We start from the raw sequence: 23,424 nt of genomic DNA, 5'->3' as shown, positions 1-23,424 counted from the left end.
GTGGGTGCTGGATATTCTCAAAGGGGACAGTGACCAGCAGGAGGTCATTGGACATATTGGTAACAATGAAATAGGTAGAGAAAAGGATGAGGTTCTAAAGAGTGAATGTAGGAGATTAGGCAGAAGGATAGTAATATCTGGATTACTCGTGGTGCTTGGTGCAAGTGAGAGTAGGAATAGGAGGATAGAGCAGATGAATGTATGACTGAGAAGCTGGTACAGGGGAAAGGATTCATATTTTTGGATCATTGGAGAATCTCTTCTAGGGTAGAAGTAACCTGTATAAGAAGGATGGGTTGCACCTGAATTAGAAGGGGACCAATATCTTTGTGAGAAGATTTGTAGTGTAGCTAGAGGGGCTTTAAACTAATGAGTGGGGCGGGAAGGTGGGAGCCAAAGAAATAGTGAGAAAAGAGATAAGTGTGAGGCTTGTACAACTGAGAAAAGCAACAAGTCGAAGGGAGGCAAGACCATAGCAGACGAGTTAAGACTAGGAGAAAGTGAGGTCTGTAGATGCTGGAGATCAGAGTTGGGAGTGTGGTGCTGGAAAAGCACAACCAGTCAGGCAGCATCCAAGGAGCAGGAGAATCAACGTTTCAAGCATAAGCTCTTCATCAGGAATGTGGTGGAGCGGGGAGGGGGGTGGTGGCAGAAGGAGTGGCTGAGAGATAAATGGGAGGTGGGTGGGGTGAGGGGGCTAGGACTGATATTTACTTCAATGCAAGAGGCCTGACTGGCAAGATAAACTGAGGGCATGGTTGAGAACATGGGTAAGGATATCATAGCTATGACAGAAACATGGCTCAGGGAAGGACAGGACTGGCAGCTTAATGTTCCAGGGTACAGTTTGTTTGGGGTGGGGGGGGGGGAGGTGTGATGGGAGAAGGAGAAGGGGAATAGATTTTTTTTTGGTTAGAAATATGAATTAGATAAATGTGAGGTATTGCATTTTGATAAGGCAAATCAGTGCAGGTTTTGTACACTTAATAGGAGGATTTTAGAGTCAGTTGCCAAACAAAGAGATCTTGGAGTGCAGGTTCATAGTTCCTTGAAAGTGGAGTCACAGGTAGGACAGGATAGTGAAGAAGGTGTTTGGTACACTTGTCTTTATTAGTCAGTGCATTGCATTGGGTATATGTGTTGGGAGGTCATGTTGCCACTGTACAGGACATGGGTTAGGCCACTTTTGAAATACTGTGTTCAATTGTGGTTTCCCTGCTATATGAAGGAAGTTGTGAAACTTGAAAGGATTCAGAAAAGATTTACAAGCATGTTGCCAGGGTTGGAGGGTTTGACCAATAGGGAGAGGCTGAATAGGCTGGGGCTCTTTACCCTGGGGTGTCAGAGGCTGAGGGGTGACCTTATAGAGGTTTATAAAATCATGAGGGACCTAGATAGGGTGAATAGTCAAGGACTTTTCCCCAAAGTGGATGAGTCCAAAACTCAAGGGCATAGGTTTAAAGTGAGAGGGCAAAGATTTAAAAGAGACCAAAGGGGCAACGTTTTCATGCAAAGAGTGGCATGTGTGTGGAATGAAATGCTAGAGGAAGTGGTGGAGGCTGGTACAATGATTATATTGAAAAGGCATCTGGATGGGTATATGAACAGGAAGGATTTAGAGGGACATGGGCCAAACGCTGGAAGACAGGACCAGATCAGTTTAGGATATCTGGTCAGTTTGGGCGAGTTGAGCTGAAGGGTTTATTTCCATGCTCTACATCTCTTTGTCTCTATGCAGAACCCAAATCTATACAAAGAATCCAGCTATGACCTCTGCAAAGCAATCAGGAATGCCAAGAGGCAGTACTAGACCACATTAGAGAGCCAAACCTACCAAACAGATTCCCACTGCCTGTGACAAGGCCTCAACAACATTACAAGATACAAAATGAAGCAGAGCAAGATAGTGGACAAAGACACATCCCTCCCTGATGAGCACAATGTTTTCTGTGCTCAGTTTGAGCAGAATGCCAGCAGTGTGGTGATGCCTACTCCAACAGCCCCAGACACACCTATTCCCTCGATCACCACTGCAGGCATCAGATCGGTCTTCCCGGGAGTCAACCCAAGAGAAGCGATGGGTCCAGATGGTGTCCCACATTCTGTGCAGGCCAATTGGCAGAGGTTTTCAACAACATCTTCAATCTCTTCCTGCCACAAGCTGACGCCCCCACCTGCTTCAAGAAGACCACCATTATCCCCTTACCTAAGAAAGCACATGTAACTTAATAACTACCGTCCATTGGCTCTGACCTTTGAAGTGCTTTGAAAGGCTGGTCATGGCCCACATCAACTCCAGTGTCCCAACCTGACTTGATCCCCTACCAATTTTCCTACTAATGTAACAGGTCCACAGAGGATGTCATATAGAACATAGAACATAGAAAGGTACAGAAAAGAACAGGCCCTTTGGCCCACGATGTTGTGCCGAGGTTTAATCCGAATGTAAACTTTAATAACTTAACCTATGCACCCCTCAACTCACTGCTATCCATGTGCATACCCAGCAGTCGCTTAAATGTCCCCAATGATTCTGCTTCCACCACCACAGCTGGCAACATATTCCATGCATTCACAACTCTCTGCATAACAAACCTACCTCTGACATCTCATTTATACTTTCCTCCTAATATCTTCAAACTCTGACTCCTGGTACCAGTCAATTCTGTCCTGGGGAAACATCTCTGGCTATTGACTCTATCCATGCCTCTCATTACCTTGTATACCTCGATCAGGTCACCTCTCTTCCTCCTTCTCTCCAGAGAGAAAAGTCTGAGCTTATTTAACCTTTCTTCATAAGGCAAGCCCTCCAGTCCAGGCAGCATCCTGGTAAACCTTTGTTGCACCCTCTCCAAAGCCTCCATATCTTTCCTATAGTAGGGCGATCAGAACTGGACACAATATTCCGAGTGTGGTCTCACCAGGGTCTTGTAGAGCTGCACCAAAACCTTGCGGCTCTTAAACTCGATCCCCCTGTTAATGAAAGCCAAAACACCATATGCTTTCTTAACAACCCTATCCACTTGGGTGGCAACTTTGAGGGATCTATATACTTGCACACCCAGATCCCTCTGCCCTCCACATTGCCAAGAATCCTGTATTTAATCCTATATTCAGTATTTGAGTTCAACCTTCCAAAATGCATCACTTCGCATTTATCTGAACTCCATCTGCCATTTCTCAGCCCAGCTCTGCATCCTGTCTATGTCACGCTGCAGCCTGCAGTAGCCCTCGATACTATCAACGGCACCTCCAACCTTTGTGTCATCGGCAAATTTACTAACCCACCCCTCAACCTCCTCATCCAAGTCATTTATAAAAACTATAAAGAGCAGAGGCCCAAGAACAGAAACCTGCAGGACCCCACTCAACACTGACCTTCAGGCAGAATACTTTCCATCTACAACCACTCTCTGCCTTCTGTCAGCTAGCCAATTCTGAATCCAGATAACCAAATCTCCCTGTATCCCATATTTCCTGGCTTTATGAATGAGCCTACCATGGGGAACCTTATCAAATGCCTTGCTGAAGTCCATGTACACCACATCCACTGCTCGACCTTTGTCAACCTGCCTTGTCACCTCCTCAAAGTATACTCCTACTGCATTTATCTCTGGTTTGTTACTCATGCCATGTGATAACGAGGCAAGGAATAGGGAGAGATATCAGCTGAACATGTGGCTGCAAGGATGGTGCAGGAGGGAGGGTTTCAGGTTTTTGGATAATTGGGGCTCATTCTGGGAAGGTGGGACTTGTACAAACAGGACGGTCTTCACTTGAACCAGAGGGGTACTAATGTCCTGGGTGGGAAATTTGCTGGTTCTATTCGGGTGGGTTTAAACGAGCTCAACAGGGGGATGGGAACCGGAGGTGTAGTTACAGTGCACAGGAGGATGAGAGTAGGAAGGACAGGGACAGGATTTCAGGGTCACAGGAATGTGCTGGCAGACAGCGAAGTGGTTTGAAGTGTGTCTACTTCAACGCCAGAAGTATCCAAAATAAGGTAGGCAAGCTTGCAACATGTATAGGTACCTGGGACTTTGATGTGGCCATTTTGGAGACATGGATAGAGCAGGGTGAGGAATGGAATGTTGCAGGTTCCAGGGTTTAGATCTTTCATTAAGAACAGGCAAGGTGGTAAAAGAGGGGGAGGCGTGGCCTTGTTAGTCAAGGATAGTATAACGGTGGCTGAGAGAACTTTTGATGAGGACTTGTCTGCTTAGGTAGTGTGGGCTGAGGTTAGAAACAGGAGAGGAGAGGTCACACTGCTTGGAGTTTTTCATGGGCCTCCACAGAGTTCCAGGGAGGTGAAAGAGAGGATTAGCAAAATTATTCTGGGTAGGAGTGAAAGGAACAGGGTGGTCATTATGGGGGACTTTAACTTCCCCAACATTGACTGGAAATGTTATTACTCTAGTACGTCAGATGGATCAGTTTTTGTCCAATGTTACAAGTGGTGTGCCACAAGGATCTGTTTTGGGACCACTGCTGTTTGTCATTTTTATAAATGACTTCGACGCAGGCATAGGTGGATGGATTAGTAAATTTGCAAATGACACTAAAGTCGGTAGAGTGATGGACAGTTTGGAAGTGTGTTACAGGTTGCAGGGGGACTTGGATAAACTGCAAATGGAGTTCAATGCAGCTAAATGTGAGGTGATGCACTTTGGGAAGAATAACAGGAAGGCAGAGTACTGGGTCAAATGAAAGATTCTTGGTAATGTGGATGCGCAGAGGGATCTTGGAGTCCATGTACATTGATCCCTGATAGTTGTCACCCAGGTGGACAGTGCTGTTCAGAAGGTATACAGTGTGTTAGGTTTCATTCATAGAGGGATTGAGTTCTGGAACCACAATATCATGCTGCAACTATACAAAACGCTAGTGCAGCCACACTTGGAATACAGTTCTGGTCCCCATATTTTGGGAAGGATGTGGAAGCATTGGAAAAGGTGCAGAGGAGATTTACCAGGATGTTGCCCGGTCTGGAGGGAAGGTCTTATGAGGAAAGGCTGAGGGACTTGGGTCTGTTCTCATTGGAAAGAAGGCGGCTAAGAGGGGATTTGATAGAGACATACAAGATGATCAGAGGATTAGATAGTGTAGACAGTGAGAGTCTTTTTCCGAGGATGATGACGTCAGTGTGTACGAGGGGCATAACGACAAATTGAGGGGTGATAGATTTAAGACAGATGTCAGAGGCAGGTTCTTTAAGCAGAGAGTGGTAAGGGTGTAGAATGCCCTACCTGCTAATGTAGTCAACTCTGCCACATTAGGGAGATTTAAACAATCCTTAGATAAGCACATGGATGACGATGGGATAGTGTAGGGGGATGACATGAGAATAGTTCACAGATAAGTGCAACATCGAGGGCCGAAGGGCCTGTTCTGCGCTGGATTGTTCTATGTTCTATGATCTATGTCTGGACAATAAGGATCTACGTCAGACTCCAGTTCATTGACTACAGCTTCACCTTCAACACCATTTATTAACGAGAGTCCAGAGACAGTATATTTCTGTCAGGGTGAAAGGAAAGGCTGGTAGGTATAGGGAATGCTGGATGACTGGAGAATTGGAGGGTTTGGTTCAGAAAAAGAAGGAAGCATATGTCAGGTACAGACAGTAGAGATCGAGTGAGTCCTTAGAAGAGTATAAATGCAGTAGGAGTATACTTAAGAGGGAAATCAGGAGGGCAAAAAGGGGACATGAGATAGCATTGGCAAATAGAATTAAGGAGAATCCAAAGGATTTTTAAAAGTACATTAAGGGCAAAAGGGTAACTAGGGAGAGAATAGGGTCCCTCAAGAATCAGCAAGCCTTTGTGTGGAACAGCAGGAGATGGGGGAGATATTAAATGAGTATTTTGCATCAGTATTTACTGTGGAAAAGGACATGGAAGATTTAGACTGTAGGGAAATAGATGGTGACACCTTGAAAAATGTCCATATTACAGAGGAGGAAGTGCTGGATGAATAGAAAAACATAAAGGTGGATAAATCCCCAAGACTTGATCAGAAGTACCCGAAAACTCTGTGGGAAGCTAGAGAAGTGATTGCTGGGCCTCTTGTTGAGATATTTGTATCATCGATAGTCACAGGTGAGGTGCCAGAAGACTGGAGATTGGCTAATGTGGTGCCACTGTTTAAGAAGGGTGGGGAACTATAGACCAGTGAGCCTGATGTCAGTGGTGGGCAAGTTGTTGGAGGGAATCCTGAGGGACAGGATTTACATGTATTTTGAAAGGCAAGGACTGATTAGGGGTTGTCAACGAAATCATGTCTCACAAACTTAATTGAGTTTTTTGAAGAAGTAACAAAGAGGATCGATGAGGACATAGTGGTGAACGTGATCTATATGGACTTCAGCAAGGCATTCGACAAGGTTCCCCATGGGAGACTGGTTAGCAAGGTTAGACCTCATGGAATAGAGAGAAAACTAGCCATTTGGGTACAGAACTGGCTCAAAGGGTTGTTTTTCAGACTGGAGGACTGTGGCCAGTAGAGTGAAACAAGTAGCGGTGCTGGGTCCTCTACTTTTCATCATTTTATATAAATGATTTGGATGTGAAAATATGAGGTATAGTTCGTAAGTTTGCAGATGACACCAAAATTGGAGATATAGTGGACAGCAAAGGAGGTTACCTCAGATTACAGCGGGATCTTGACCAGATGGGCCAATGGGCTGAGAAGTGGCAAATGGAGTTAACATAGAACATAGAACATTACAGCGCAGTCCAGTCCCTTCAGCCCTCAATGTTGCGCTGACCAGTCATACAAATCTGAAGCCCAGCTAACCTACACTATTTTATGCTTGTCCAATGATGACTTAAACGTACTTAAAGTTGGTGAATCTACTACCGTTGCAGGCAAAGCATTCCATACCCTTACTACTCTCCGAGTAAAGAAACTACCTCCGATATCTGTCCTATATCTATCACCCCTCAATTTAAAGCTATGCCCCCTCATGCTCACCGTCCCCATACTTGGAAAAAGGCTCTCCCTGTCCACCCTATCTAATCCTCTGATTGTCTTATATGTCTCTATTAAGTCACCTCTCAACCTTCTTCTCTCTAACGAAAACAGCCTCAGTTCCCTCAGCCTTTCCTCATAAGACCTTCCCTCCATACCAGGCAACATCCTAGTAAATCTCCTCTGCACCCTTTCCAAAGCTTCCACATCCTTCTTATAATGCGGTGACCAGAACTGTACACAATACTCCAAGTGCGGCCGCACCAGAGTTTTGTACAGCTGCAGTATAACCTCATGGTTTCGGAACTTGATCCCTCTATTAATAAAAGCTAAAACACTGTATGCCTTCTTAACAACCCTGTCAACCTGGGTGGCAACTTTCAAGGATCTGTGTACCTGGACACCGAGATCTCTCTGCTCATCTACACTACCAAGAATCTTACCATTAGCCCAGTACTTTGCATTCTGGTTACTCTGACCAAAGTGAATCACCTCACACTTGTCTGCATTAAACTCTATTTGCCACCTCTCAGCCCAGCTCTGCAGCTTATCTATGTCTCTCTGTAACCTACAACATCCTTCGTCGCTATCCACAACTCCACCGACCTTAATGTGAACTGCAAATTTACTAACCCACCCTTCTACGCCCTCATCCAGATCGTTTATAAAAATGACGAACAGCAGTGGACCCAACACCGACCCTTGCAGTACACCACTGGTAACTGGACTCCAGGATGAACATTTCCTATCAACCACCACCCTCTTTTTTTTCAGCAAGCCAATTGCTGATCCAAACTGCTATATCTCCCACAATCCCATTCCTCTGCATTTTGTACAATAGCCTACTGTGGGAAACCTTATCGAACGCCTTGCTGAAATCCATATACACCACATCAACCGGTTTACTCTCATCTACCTTCTTTTGTCAACCCTCTGATCTGTATGTCTTTACTTACTATGATCTGCCTGTACTGCTCATAAACAAAGCTATTCACTGTACAATACTTCGGTACACATGACAATAAATCAATCAATCGATAAATGACTCTATGTTGTAAAACTTGAAACGGTTCAGAAAAGATTTACAAGGATATTACTGGAGTTGGAAGGCTTGAGCTATAGGGCAAGGCTGAATAGGCTGGGGCTATTTTAGAAGCTCAGGGGTATCCTTACAAAAGTTTTATAAAATCATGACAGGCATGGAAAAGGTGAATAGCCAAGTTCTTTTTCCCAGGGGAGGGGAGTCCAACACTAGAGGACATAGGTTTAAGGTGAGAGGAGAAATATTTAAAAGGGACATAAGGGGCAACTCTTTCATGCAGAGGGTGGTACGTATATGGAATGAGCTGCCAGAGGAAGAAATGGAGGCCGGTACAATTGCAACATTTAAAAGGCATCTGGATGGGTATATGAATAGGAAGGGTTCAGAGGGATATGGGCCAAATGCTGGCAAGTAGGACTAGGTCAGTTTAGGATATCTGGTAGCCATAAACAAGTTGGACTGAAGCTCTGTGCTGTCCAGCTCCGTGACTCTATAAATACTCACAGACACACACACACTCACACACACTCACACTCACACACACACTCAAATACACACTCACACACACTCACACTCACACACACTCACACACACACACTCACATACACACACACACTTACACACACACACTCACACACACACTCACATACACACACACTTACACACACACACTCAAATACACACACACACTCACACACTCACGTACACACACACTTACACACACTCACACACACACTCAAATACACACTCACACACACTCACACACTCACACACACACACACACTCAAATACACACTCACACACTCACATACATACACACACACTCACACTCACATACATACACACACACTCACACATACTCACAAACACAGACACACGCACACACACGCACTCACACACACAGACACGCACTCACACACACACAGACACACACACTCACACAAACCCCCAAACACTCTCTCTCACACATACACACACACGCACACACACAAACCCCCACACACTCATACGCACATGCACATTGACAGCAGCCACATACCACATTTACCAGAAGCACAGACTGCTTTGTTCAGAGAGATGACTAAGTGGGGATTGTGAGTGGAACACAAGACCTTGCTACTCTGCGTGGGGCCAAGTATCATGATGAAATCCGGTTCACCGAGAATCTGAGAGACGGGAGAGTGTCAGAAGGGAGAAACAGCTCTATTTGAGGAGATCAGACTGAAGTATTGACAAATAATTCAGAATTGGGAAGGGAAAAAAATTGCAGGCACACCAAGAAAAAGCTGAGGGATAGAGAAGCATAACAAGGAGATACAGGGGAAAGGTGAGAGAATCACTCAGGGTGTCTGCTGGGGACGAAAGTTCCGTGGGCGGATCTTCATTGACACCGATTTCAGAGAGTAGTAATCTGAGTTCTTCCAGCTGTACCATACAATCCCATCCGGTCCCAGCAGCTCCTTATCCTTTGCAGAGTACTTTCCACCCTGTGGGAGTGAGAAGACACAGAGTAAGATTAAAAGGATGCAGTAGTTAGACAGCAAAGAATGGATGGGGGAGGGTTCATGAAGGAAGGTAAGTGAGAATGAGGGGCAGGAGAGAAAGGAGGAAGAAAGAGCAAAGGGCAGGGAGTCAGAGGTTGGAGGGGAGTGGGAATAATGGGCAGGGAGAACAATAGAAGGGTAGAAAGTGGTAGAGCAGAGAAAGTGAGAGGAGTGGGGGAAGGAATGGAAGAGGGAGTGATGACTCCGGGGTTAGGGAAGGAGAATTTAACAGTGGGGAGAGAAAGGAGGAGTGAAAAGAAGGAAAAGAGTGAGAAAGGGACGGGGTGAAAAGTGAGAGAGAAGGAGAGGCTGCAGTTATGTTCAATAGGGAGCGATAGAGAATGAGAGTGAAAAACCCCATCAGTAATACTCCATCTATCTTGACCATAACAAAGTACCTTGAGATGGCTGAGCAGCCAAACACAGACACTGGGGGCCATGAGTTCAAGGCTCCAAAAGGTTGGGAAAAATGATAGTTTTTCAAAAGTGCCTCCATAGGACAGTGGTACAGGGAGGAATTTCAAGAATGGACAGGTCAGGTGACTGAAGATCATACATCTCCCAAGAGTGTTTGATGGGGTAAGTGAATTGAATTGAATTGAATTTCTTGTCACGTGTACTGAGGCACAGTGAAAAGCTTTGTCTTGTGAGCAATACAGGCAGATCACTGAGTGAAGTAGCATAGATAAGTAAATAATAGGGAAACAGCAGTAAACACAAAAACACAGGGACAGGCGAATGTTAAGAGTTTGAGAGTCCATTCAGTATTCTAACAACAGGAGGGTAGAAACTGTTTTGAAACCAGCTGGTGTGTGTGTTCAGGCTTCTGTACCTTCTCCTCGATGGTAGAGGTTGTAGAAAAACATTGTCAGGGTGGGATGGATCTTTGAGAATGCTGGCGGCCTTTCCTTGACAGCGGGCCTGGGAGATGGAGGTTGGCCTTTGTGATTGTCCAGGCCACTCTCTGTTAATGGGGGGGGGGGGGGGGTGCATGAGTAACATCCTGCTGAAAGTCAATAATGAGTTCCTTGGTTTTGCCATGATTTGGAGATGCTGGTGTTGGACTGGGGTGTACAAAGTTAAAAATCACACAACACCAGGTTCTAGTCCAACAGGTTTAATTGGAAGCACTAGTTTTCGGAGCGTTGCTCCTTCATCAGGTGATTGTGGAGGACAACTCACTTTTAGATTAGAATCAATCTAAACATCATGGCACAGACAGAGAACACAGGGGGCCAACACCTTCAACGTATTGTCGAGCTAATGCCAATTGTTACAGTTAATCTGAGAATGCAACTTTAAAAGAAAGTTTTGTGATTTATGTATGAAAGAAGTGAAACTATCAAAATATTCGAACAGATGAAAGACTCAACAAACAATCACGGTATTTTTCAATGTATAATTTCAGTTACAGCACACTGTAAACTTTTGCTGTAAATTCTGTCTTACAATCTTAGACTCCGCAACCACCTGATGAAGGAGCAGTGCTCTGAAAACTAGAGCTTCCAAATGAACCTGTTGGACTATAACCTGGTGTTGTGTGATTTTTAACTTGGTTTTGCTGGCATTGAGAGCTCGGTTGTTCTCAGTGCACCAATTTTCCAGGGCTTCCACCTCTGATCTGTAGTCTGTTTCGTCACCACCTGAGATTTGACCAACAGTGGTGGTGTCATCAGCGAACTTGTAAATGGCAGCCTGATATTTGGTGATGCAGACATGGGTATACAGTGAGTACAGTAGGGGGCTGAGTACGCACCCCTGGGGGGCTTCAGTGTTGAGCGTTAGTGAGGATGAAATATTGTCCCCAATTTTCACTGATTGTGAACTGTGGGTCAGGAAACCGAGGATCCAGTTGCAGAGAGTGGGGCTTAGTCCGAGATCACTAAGTTTAGTAATCAGTCTCGAGGGGATAATAATGTTGAAGGCTGAACTGTAGTCAACGAGTAGGATTGTTATGTAGCTGTTCTTGGTGTCAAGATGTTCTAGGAAGAAGTGAAGGGCAAGTGATAAGGCATCTGACATGGGTCTGTTGGTCCGAGAGGCAAATTGGAGTGGGTCAAGAGTAGTGTGGAGGCTGGAGTTGATTAATGCCATGACCAGCTTTTCAAAGCACTTCATGACCACTGAAGTGTGGAGGAAACTTCACTTATTTTTACTCCTTCGCAGGATGATGGCATCGCTGGATAACCAACATGTATTGCCCATCCCAGCAGGCAGTTAAGAGTCAACCGCATCACTGTGGGTCTGGAGACTAATGTAAACGTGACTAGGTTTCCTTCCCTAATGGACATTAGTGAACTGGATAGGTTTTTCCAACAATTGGCAATGGATTCCTGGTCATCACAGACTCTTGATTCCAGATATTTATTGAATTCAAATTCCACCATCTGCTGTGGCAGGATTCAAACCTGGGTGCCCAGAACATTACCTGGGTCCAGTGATAATGCTGCTAGGCCATTGTCTTCCTCTCTGAGGAATCTTGTACTCTACCTGCCACTGGAGTGTTTGGTGAGGACAGTGGAGAGAGAACTTTATTTTTTTAACAATCCTCAGAGTGTTTGATGGGGACAAACTACTTCTGTTAAAACAGTATGGAAGCTTTGCTCTGTATCTAACCCTGTACAGTATCTGTACTGGGAGTATTTGACAGGGACAGTGTAGAGGTAACTTTATTTTCAGTTTAGAAGAACAGAGGGGGCATTAGTTTAAGTTTAAAAGGGCAAATAGAGCTTTACTCTGTATCTAGCCTTGTACTACCTATTCATGTCTGGGAGTAGCTGATGGGAACCAGGTAGTTTTTGACTTTCTGTTTAAAAGAGTAGAGAGAGCTTTCCTCTATATTGAAACCTGTGCTACACCCAGCCTGGTGATGCAGGGTTCAGTTAGCTCAGCTGGCTGGATAACTGGTTTCAGATGTGGAGTGGTGCCAACAGCATGAGTACAATGTCTGCATTGGCTGAGGTTATCATGAAGGACTCTCCTTCTCAAACTAATCCATCGCCTGAGATACACGGACCCTCAAGTGAAACCACCAAGAGTCATCTTCGTTAATGAGACAGCAGCTGTATGGTCTGATAGGATTATGGTGATTTACCTGGGGATTTTTGCTGGGGTCAGCGTGAAGTCTACTATGAGGAGAATGTGCATGAGCTGCCTCTGTGTGAGATTTTGAGGTATAATTTCCAGTGTAGGCAGAGGCTACACCCAGCTGCCTCTTTCCGGTGGACTTTATCCGCATCTTGAAGGTCCCTCATCTACCTAGTTAGCCTTCTTTCCACCCTCTCCATGGCTTTGACATTGGATCATAGAATCTGAAATTAACTAAAGGGAAATAAACCACTCGACTTGTGATCTTCATTGTTTATAAATGTGATGGATCCTCTGCAAGGATGCCTGCCTTGAAGAAGTTTTCCTCCTCTCTCTACATGAAGGGCTTTTGTCTGAAACATCGGTTTTCCTGCTCCTCGGATGCTGCCTGAACTGCTGTGCTTTTCCAGCACCACTTTAATCAATAAATGTGATGCTCAGACTATACAAAGCAGAATGCAAGATTAAATTCAAAACAAAAACAGAAATTGCGGAAAGTCTTAACAGGTCTGGCAGCATCTGTGGAGAGAAAGCAGAGTTAACGTTTCAGATCAGTTGTTAACTTTGATTTCTCTCCACAAATCCTGCCAGACCTGTTGAGATTTCTCAGAAAGCCAGGCATCATCAGGAGGTAGAGAAGTTCATCAGATGGGTCCTGCATTCCAGCATCTTGCATTTGCTTTTCTCTCTAACTGAGATGTTTCAGCAATATCTGCTTTTATTTCGGATTTCTAGCATCTGCAGAACTTCCAGGTTTTTTTGTGAAATTGGTTTAGACACTTGCCTTGTAGTAAATCCCATTGAGATTGGAGAAGAAGCATTGATGATACCACCAGCCTCCATGTGAGATCTTGGCACAGATGTTGCCAGTGTCTGGTGTGCTGAAGCTCCTCTTGTTGTGATACCAGGCAAAGGAATCTTCCAAAGTTCCACTGAAACCTGCAACATGCAGGCGGAAATGATTGGATTCATCTTCAATCCTGTTGGTCATAGAATAGCAGACATGGTTAAATGATCACCAAAACAATCCTGGACTAACCAGCCTTTCTGTTCTCATGGCTCAGGTCCATTAATGTAGTGGGTGGCACGGTGGCATAGTGGTTAGCACTGCTGCCTCACAGCGCCAGAGACCCGGGTTCAATTCCCACCTCAGGCGACTGACTGTGTGGAGTTTGCACGTTCTCCCCGTGTCTGCGTGGGTTTCCTCCGGGTGCTCCGGTTTCCTCCCACAGTCCAAAGGTGTGCAGGTCAGGTGAATTGGCCATGCTAAATTGCCCGTAGTGTTAGGTAAGGGGTAGATGTAGATGTAGGGGTATGGGTGGGTTACGCTTCGGCGGGGCGGTGTGGACTTGTTGGGCCGAAGGGCCTGTTTCCACACTGTAAGTAATCTAATCTAATGTACTTGCTTAACCCACCTAGCCCTGGCTCTAAAGTCTCTCCCCATCCCAGAGGTCCCTCATTAGCCTCATTTCCACCCTTTCCAAGGCCTTGACATTAGATCTTAGTCTCCACATGAGAGGAAGTGTCCAGATTCTCCAACCTACCCATTGACAGTGTGTTGGGGTATTTCTGATTCATTGTACAATGGCAAAATGTCTTTGATAGAGGTATTTCTGATTGACAGTTTGATGGGACTTACTCTGAGAGTGCAGTGGGACTATATTTCACTGTTAAGGGTATCTCAGATTGACAGTGATGGCGGTTTCTGATTCATAGAATCATCCAGTACAGACGACTGTGTGATCTACTGAATGACATTTCCTCCACCATAAGGTGAGAACTGTAGATATTCAGCAATGATTAAACAATGTCCAGCACCACTTGCGATTCCTCAGATACTGAAGCAGTCCATGTTCAAATGCAGCAAGATCTGGGCAGTATCCAGGCTTGGGCTGACAAGTGGCAAGTAACATTCACATCACACAAATTCCAGGCAGTATCCATAAATGCTGGCCCATCTAGCAACACCCAGATCTCATGAGGGAAAGTGAATAAAAAGTACATCGACTATCATGCTGTCAATCACAAAGATCACCTGTTGCTCAGAGTCAAGGTCTGTCCCATTTAGCATAGTGATAATGCTCCACAACATGATGGAGGTTATTCTCAATGTGAAGATAATACTTTATCTCCACAAGGACTGAGCGGTGGTCACTCTTACCAATACTATCATGGACAGATGCATCTGCGGCTGGAAGATTGGGAGGAATGAGGTGAAGTATTTGTTTCCCTCTTGTTGGTTACCTCACCACCTGCTGCAGACCCAGTTTAGTTGCTGTGTGCTCTAGGCCCTGACCAGCTTGATCGATAGTACAGCTGCCAAACCATTCTTGGTGATGGACTTTGAAATTGCCCACCCTGAGCACATGTTGTACCCTTGCCACCCTCAATGCTTCCTCCAAATGTTGTTCAACATTGAACAATACTGATTCATCAGCCAAGAGAGGATGGTTTCATGGTAGTCAGCAGGAGGTTTCCTTGCCCATGTTTAATTTGAAGCCATGAGTCTTCATGGGATCTGGAATCAATGTTGAGGACTCCCAGGGCTGCTCCCTCCTGACTGTATCCCACTGTGCCACCACTGCTTGGGTCTGTTCTGCCGATGGGACAGGATACATCCAGAGATGGTGATAGTTGTGTCTGGGATATTGTCTGTAAGGTCTCATTCTGTGAGTATAACTGTGTCAGGCTGTTGCTTGGCTCGTCTGTGAGACAGATCTCCCAATGTTGGCACTAACCCCCACATTGTAGTAAGAAAAACTGTGCCAGGTCAACTGAGCTGTTTTTGCCATTGTCATTTCAGGTGCCTAGGTCAATGCCAGTGGTCAGTCCAGTTTCATTTCTTTGTCAAGGCTTCGTAGCAATTGACATAACTGAGTGGCTTTCTTGGCAGTTTCAGTGGACAGTTGAGAGTCTGTGGATCTGGAGTCACATATAAGTCGGAAGACGGCAGATTTTATTTTCTCTGAAAGGCATTATTGAAGCCAGATGGTTTTTCTAATCATTGGAAATGGTTTCATGGGCAAAAGTGGATTCTTAATTGTAGATAATTTTTACTGGTTTAAACTCACCATGCCAGGATTTGAACTTGGGTCCCCAGAACATAAACTGAGTTTCTGGATGAATTATTGAGCAACAATACCATGAGTCATGGAGTCTCTCTGATTGGCAGCATGTCTGGCTAAGAGTCAGGATTTATTGTGCCTTTGCAGTTTGGTATCCCCAGGAATCTGATCATTTTCCTACCTGAAAGTTTCATACAGCACAAACTTCTGTCGGTATTTCCAATCCTCCAAATCAATTCGAAGTGAATATTCCCCTTGGCTTGTAATGTCGTGAATATGATTGTTACCCAACCAGAACTCTCCTGTTAGTTCGCCAAAACCCTCTTTATACTCAGTCCAGCCTCTGTTGAAGTCAATGGTTCCATCAACCCTGCGTTGGATAATGGTCCATCCTCCTCCTGTAAATTATAAACCCTGAGTGAGTGAAAACTGAACAAACAATGCACTCAAGGAAGACAGACTCCTGGAAAGAAATAAGAAACTTGTCTTGGACATCTCAAAGCTGGTGGGAAACGGTAGATTTGTGTTCATGTGACTGGCCTTTGAAAAACCTTTCATTTGGTAAAAACAATGACTGCAGATGCTGGAAACCAGACTCTAGATTAAAATGGTGCCGGAAAAGCATAGCAGTTCAGGCAGCATCCGAGGAGCAGGAAAATCGATGTTTCGGGCAAAAGCCCTTCATCATGAATAGAGGCAGGGTGCCTGCAGAGTGAAGAGATAAATGAGAGGAGGGTGGGAGTGGGGAGAAAGTAGCATACAGTCGAGTCTGTTTCAGGACATGGTTGAAGAGCTTCAGGGCAGAGGAGATGACCTGGGAGTTGCAGTGAGAGAGGGACTCCCTGAGATTCTTGTAGAGAGAGGAGGAAAACTTCTTCAAGGCAGGCATCCTTGCAAGAGGATTCGCAGTAGGGTTAAAATCAACGAGGTAAAAATAATGACTGCAGATGCTGGAAACCAGATTCTAGGTTAGAGTGGTGCTGGTTGCTAGTCATTCCTTTTCCATCAAGCAGACTAGATCCTGCCTAATGGCTCCAAAATTGGCCCAGCTCCAGATTAGCACCTTAACCTGTGGACCTCTCCTATCTTTTTCCATTGTTATGGTAAAACTAAGAGAGTTACGGTCACTGGTCCCAAAGTGCTTTCTGACTTACACTTCAGTCACTTGCCTGACCTCGTTTCCTAAGAGGAGGTCTAGTGTAGCACCGTCCCGAGTAGGGCACTCAACATATTGATTTAGGAAACTTTCTTGGACACATTTGACAAATTCCCCTCAGTCTGGGCCTTTTACACTCTGCGTGGACTGACAATCCAAGGGAAATTAAAATCTCTAACCAATACCACTCTATAATTCCCACAGGTATCTGCAATCTCTCTACACATCTGCTCATTGATTTGTAGTCCCAACAAAGTGACCATTCCCTTCTTGTTTCTATATTCTAACCATATGGCCTCATTTGATGACCCCTTAAGAATATCCTCTCTAAGCACTGTTGTTCTGTCCTCCCTGATCGAACTGCCCACCTTGCTTCCTTGTCCTTCTGTCACACCTGTATCCTGGAACACCGACCTGCCAGTCCTGCTCTTCTCTCAGCCATGTTTCTGTTATGGCTATAATATCCCACTCCCCAGAGCCAATCCATGCTCTGAGCTCACCTGCCTTCCCAGTCAGGCCTCATGTGTTGGAATAAATGCACTTTAAACCAGAAGTCTTTTCCCACCCTTTACTGTGCCTCTGTCTATCCTGAATAATAAACTTGCTCTTGAGGCAAAGGTATTTTCCCCTGACTTCTTGAGGGACCCTCTCTTATTCAGAGTCTCATCCCCCTGCCAAACTAGTTTAAATCCTCTCAGGTAACACTAGCAAATCTCCCCTGCAACCTGTCCCTCTTGTACAGGTCACCTTTACCCAATGATCCAAGAACTGGAAACCCTGTCCCCTATAGCAGCTCCTCAGCTGCACATTGACCTAGCCTATCTTTTTATTTCTTTCCTCACTGGTGTGTGACACTGGGAGTAATCTGGAGATCAACAACCTTGAAGTCCTACATTTTAACTTATTATCTAACTCCCTATACTCATTTTGCAGGACTCCACCCCTTTGTCTATCTATGTCATTTGTACAGATGTGCACAATGACCTCTGGCTGTTCACCCTCCCCCTTCAGAATGTTCTGTAACCATTCAGAGACATCTTTGACCCTGTCACCCGGGAAGTAACATGCCATCCTGGTGTCTCTTCTACAGCCACAGAATCTGCTGTGTATCCCCCTCACAATCAACTCTCCTACAAGTAACACTCTGTCTAACTGCACCCTTTCCATCTGAACCTCAAAGACAGGATGGCTTTTGAATAACTCCACAAAATCCTGTTACTAAGCCATCCTTTATTTACACACACATAATACATTACACTGACCCAGCTAGCTCAGAACCACCTCCGAGATAGAACAGGACCCTCGTCACTTCTGTTTATATCTGTCAGCCATCCTCCCTGATTGGGCCAGGTTAACAGCCCCAATCAGGCAACTCATACTCTATGAGGTCTACCTGGCTGACCTCGTTCCAACCACTTTATCCCTCCCCATCTAAATCCTGGGAGGTAGGCCCGTTTTTTGTCCTGTAGCTTTTCCTAGGGTATCTTTGCATCAGGTACAGTTCCTCCAACTCTGCCTCAGATATTGGAGGCATGTGCCAGATTGTAGCCCACCTCTTGTCACTGGAGCATCATGGCTGATTCATCCTCTTCTTCAGGTAGTAACATGTTCGAGCCTGTAACATCTGCCATGCCCATGTTGTTCTCAGAGGTTTCTTTGACACTCGGTGGAGAGGGAGGCCCATTGGGTTCAGACAGTCTTGCTGGGTGTCCTGAGGTGCTGGGTATATTTTGCTCCTGCCCCATTTGTGAGGTTGTAGCTTTCATGGGGTCCCTTTGCTTGTTCAGGCCCACTTCACTTACTCGAATTGTGTACATCGTGGGGCCTGACCTTGTGTTACATTGTCTGTCACCCATGCAGGGTCATTCCTATGGTTTTGACACTGAACTTCATTCCCTGAAGTAAACTGCCTCTCTCGCTTAAAGGAGTCTTATGTCAGCTTTACTGTTCCTGATGCCATTTCACCCTCCCAACCCCAGGTGTGGAACGATCAGGTTTAACCTGTGTGGGATGGAGTGTCCTCACATACTAAATGCCATTTGATTGAGAAAATACTCAAATTCTCTGCTGGCCCATTGTCTGTAACCAACACTTCCAGGAGTCTGTGTATTGCAACTTTTCAATCACCATCCCCTTGTTTGATGAATAAACTCTGTAAAAACAATGACTGCAGATGCTGGAAACCAGAGTTTAGATTAGAGTGGTGCTGGAAGAGCACAGCAGTTCAGGCAGCATCCGAGGAGCAGTAAAATCGACGTTTCGGACAAAAGCCCTTCATCAGGAATACAGGCAGAATGCCTGAAGTGTGGAGAGATAAGCTAGAGGAGGGTGGGGGTGGGGAGAGAGTAGCAAAGAGTACAATGGGTGAGTGGGAGAGGGGATGAAGGTGATAGGTCAGGGAGGAGAGGGTGGAGTGGATAGGTGGAAAAGAAGATAGGCAGGTCGGACAGGTCATGGGGACAGTGCTGAGCTGGAAGTTTGGAACTGGGGTGAGGTGGGGGAAGGGGAAATGAGGAAAGTGGTGAAGTCCACATTGATGCCCTGGGGTTGAAGTGTTCCGAGGCGGAAGATGAGGCGTTCTTCCTCCAGGTGTCTGGTGGTGAGGGAGCGGCGGTGAAGGAGGCCCAGGACCTCCATGCCCTCGGCAGAGTGGGAGGGGGAGTTGAAATGTTGGGCCAGGGGGCGGTGCGGTTGATTGGTGTGGGTGTCCCGGAGATGTTCCCTAAAGTGCTGTGCTAAGGGGTGCCCAGTTTTTACCGACCCTGATGAATAAACTCTACTTTGTCCAACCACTTTGAATGGGCATCCATATTAACTAAAACCATAGAATCCATGAAAAGACTGGCACAGTTGATGTGGAACCAAACCAGGATATAACCGGCCATTTTCACTAAAGTGGGTGTGCCGCTAATGGTAATTTCTATCCTTGTTGGCAGTCTTAGAGGTGGCACAGTGGTTCAGTGGTTAGCACTGCTGCCTCACGGTGCCAGGGACCCAGTGCCAATTCTACCCTTGGGTGACTGTATATGTAGAGTATGTACATTCTCTAGGTGCTCCAGTTTCTTCCAACAGCCCAAAGATGTGCAGGTCAGTTGGATTGGTCGTGTTAAATTGTCCATTGTGTCCAGAGAAATGCAGGCCAGTGGATTAGCCATGGAAAAGGCAGGATTATGGGTTAAGGGTAGTAGGATGGGTCAGGGTGGAATGCTCTTTGGAGGGTCTGCATAGACTCAATGGATCAAACGGCCTGCTTCCGCACTGTCGGGATTTGCCAGACATAAATTCTTGCCGACATCTTCATTTTGGAGTTCAGCCAGTTTAGGCAGTGACCTTTGCTTGGGACAATCACTCTTGCTCCCCATGTTAATAGTTGGCAATACTCTACGATGATCCAGTCTCGCTGGGTCTAGGAAGGTTTCAGTTCTGGTTGTGCTGACCCTTTTGTTTCCACCATCACCACCAGCCGTTTAAAATTTTGACAATATGGAATTTCTTTGTGTCCACAGTCTGATATTTTCAGTGGTGACTGGAAGGTGGTTCAGAAAGTTTAAAACCAAAACAGATTGTTCCAGTGGCCGTATCACCAGTGATGTACCCACCAGTGGGAGCTGGCTCCCGCCATCCTTATTGATCACTTGGCCTCCTAGATGGTGTTCGAGGAGAGACCTCAGCGTTCAGGTACATAATTCTTTGAAATTTGCGTCACAGTTAGACGGGATAGTTAAGAAGGCATTTAGCACCCTTGTCTTCATTGCTCATATCTTTCAGTGTTGGAGTTGGGATGTCACGTTGGGGTTGTACAGAACATTGATGCAGCCTCTTCTGGAATACTGTGCGGAATTCTGGTCACCCTGCTATTAGAAGGATAATATTAAACTGGAGAGGATTCAGAAAAGATTTACCAGGATGTTGCCGGGAATGTTAGGTTAAAGTTATAAAAATAGGCTGGGACATTTTTCACTGGGGTGTAGGAGGGGTGACCTTATTGAAGTTTATAAAATGATGAGGGGCATGGATAAGATGAATGGCAAAGCTCTTTTCTCTAGGGTGGGGGAGTTCAAAACTCAGGGACATATTTTTAAGGTGATAAGAAAAGGTTTTATAAAGGGAAATGAGGGGCAATTGTTCTACACAGAGAATGGTTCCTGTGTAGAGTGCTCTGCCCGAGGAAGTGGTGGATGTAGGTACAACTTCAACATTTAAAAGACATCTGGTAATAGGAAAAGTTGGGGGTGGGGGGGGGGGGGGGTGGGTATGGGCCAAATACAGGAACGTGAGACCACTTTAGTTTGGGAAATTGATTGGTGTGGACTAGTCAGATCGAAGGATCTGTTTCCATGCTGGATAACTCTATGATTCTATAAATAGATTTTTAAAAATCTGAGTTGTATCGAACAGGTACACAAAAAGCTGAGAAAATGGCTCCCACTTCCTACAATGAGGGATCTGTAATAAATAAGAACCTTGTTTTAGTGGTACAGGTGCAGCGGGCCACAAGGTCACTAACGTACTTCATAATTTGACAACTCTATGATTTGTCAGTGACTCTGATGGGAAAAAAAGTGTAAACTCATCAGCCAATGTAAAGTGAACTGTTCCATTAGACAAGGTTTTGTGCTGAATAGAAATTTCACTGCACAAGAGCTAGTTTGGTTTACAGCTTCCAATTTGGTGACTTGTTCAAAAACTCCTGCTGTGGGTGAGGCAACACCATCCTTATCAGTGATGACTTTACACTACTCTGCAAACAAGGCCTGCAGTCGAGCAAGGAAGCTACCCTCCTGAGGAAGGGTCATCCTACAGCTTGATGTGCATGAGGACATTTCTCTGACTCATATATTTAGTGTGGTCAGCACTAGAGGTGAAAAACAGGTGCTTTTGCAGTAGTACCCCGTTAATTGTTGGTCATTCATACTATATGGCCACCTCTGGGTTACAATCACACTGCTCACATTCCCAGACCTCTCCCTACCTGCAGTATCCATGTCACAGTAGACCCTGGTGGGCAGTCCACCAATGGAGGGGATGATGGTGTAGATTCCAGACTGAGTCACCCCGTTATAATAGATGCTCGCACAGTCAAGGGGGCAGTTCCGAATGTATTGGAGATCTGGGGGAGGAATGAAACACAGAAAAGGCTCAGGATGGAAACTCTGCAATCTAGGCACAAATACACAAGGATCTAATCTTTCTGCCAATATTTATCATCTGTCAGGTCTCCAAGATACCTGTTCGTTGTCTTACAAATTGTGCTGTCTACATCCCATGTTATGTCCACTTTTCAAACACTGGCTCCTGTCCACTGACCACTGGTCCCCTCTTCTGACTACTGGCCCATGGCCACCAATTCTCTAACTCTTCTTGGTGGCACTTAGCCCATGCAACAGGATACCCCCGACCCAGACAGAGGCCCAGGGTTAAGTCGAACTGACCCTGTGCAGTGGCAATGAGACCCAGGGTGAGAAGGAGCCCCACGGTGAGGGAGAACTGCAGGGCAGAGAATCTCCATAGTGAGGAAGACTTGCCCTCAGACAGGCAAGGGGAAGTCAGTCAAAATTTCTGCTCTTAATAACTCCCTTGCTAGTCTTGTTGAATTTCAGATGAACAGAAAGAATCAGGATCAATTGTGATGGTCAATAGTCAGTATGTGATGGTCAGTTTGTGGTGGTCTGTATGGTCAGTTTTTGTGGTCAATTTGATATGGACCTTGGTGCAGGTTATAAACAGGCCCCTCAGCTGTAGTTAGCATGTGGGGTTGAACATAAATCAGGAGAGAGAAAGGACATGTAAGAAAGGCATGATTACAATAATCATGGAGCCTTCAATATGCAAGTGAACTGGGAAAATCAGTGGATCCCATGAAAAATAATTTCTGGAATGTCTACAACATTTTTTTTTGGAGCAGCGTGTGGTAGAACCCCATGGGAAACAGGAGAAAGTGAGAACTGCAGATGCTGGAGACCAGAGTTGAAAAGTCTGGTGCTGAAGAAGGGCTTATGCCCAAAACGTCAATTCTCCTGCTCCTCGGATGTCCCATAGGAAACAGGCAATACTGGATTTAGTGATGTGTAACGAGGCAGACTGTGTTAGGAAACCTAGGATGAAGGATTTCTTAGCGGGCAGAGACCACAACAGGATAGAATTCACCATGCAGTTTGAGATGAAGAAGCTGGAATCAGATTTAACAGGATTATGATTCAGTAAAGACATGAGGGAGGAGCTGACCAGAGTTGATTGGAAGGGGACCCTAGCCAGGAGATGGTGGAGCAGCAATGGCAGGAGTTTCTGGGGGGAACTCAGGAGACACAGCAGAAATTCAACCCGAGGAAGAAGAAACATTCTCAGGGAGGATGAGGCAACCGTGGCTGACAAGTGCAGTCAGGTTCAACATATAAAAAAGCATTGAGTGTGCTGAAGATTAGTGGAAAGCCAGAAGATTTAAAAACTTGCAAAATCAGCAGAGGACAACTAAAAAAAAGGGGGAGAAGATGAAATATGACGGTAAGCTAGCTAACAATATTAAAAGAAGATTTTTACATCTATGAAAAGTAAGAGAAAGGC

General features: G+C 45.4%; 1 protein-coding gene across 1 annotated transcript in view; it reads right to left on the bottom strand.

The window, feature by feature from the left end:
* Nucleotides 1-9,177: 9,177 nt before the first annotated feature.
* The window catches only part of LOC140482633 (fibrinogen-like protein 1), a 48,709-nt gene continuing 34,462 nt past the window's right edge, over nt 9,178-23,424 (bottom strand). Inside the window, exons 3-6 of the mRNA XM_072580141.1 lie at nt 21,836-21,973; nt 15,889-16,105; nt 13,427-13,622; nt 9,178-9,498 (exon numbers count right to left, since the gene is read on the bottom strand). Coding sequence (XP_072436242.1) covers nt 9,352-9,498; nt 13,427-13,622; nt 15,889-16,105; nt 21,836-21,973 — 698 coding nt within the window. The 3' untranslated portion in view covers nt 9,178-9,351. The remainder of the gene's footprint in view (nt 9,499-13,426; nt 13,623-15,888; nt 16,106-21,835; nt 21,974-23,424) is intronic.

The sequence above is a fragment of the Chiloscyllium punctatum genome, chromosome 11 (assembly GCF_047496795.1).
Source record: "Chiloscyllium punctatum isolate Juve2018m chromosome 11, sChiPun1.3, whole genome shotgun sequence".
NCBI lineage: Eukaryota > Metazoa > Chordata > Chondrichthyes > Orectolobiformes > Hemiscylliidae > Chiloscyllium > Chiloscyllium punctatum.
The sequence above is the reverse complement of the archived record's forward strand: the minus strand, read 5'-3'. Positions and strand labels throughout refer to the sequence as shown.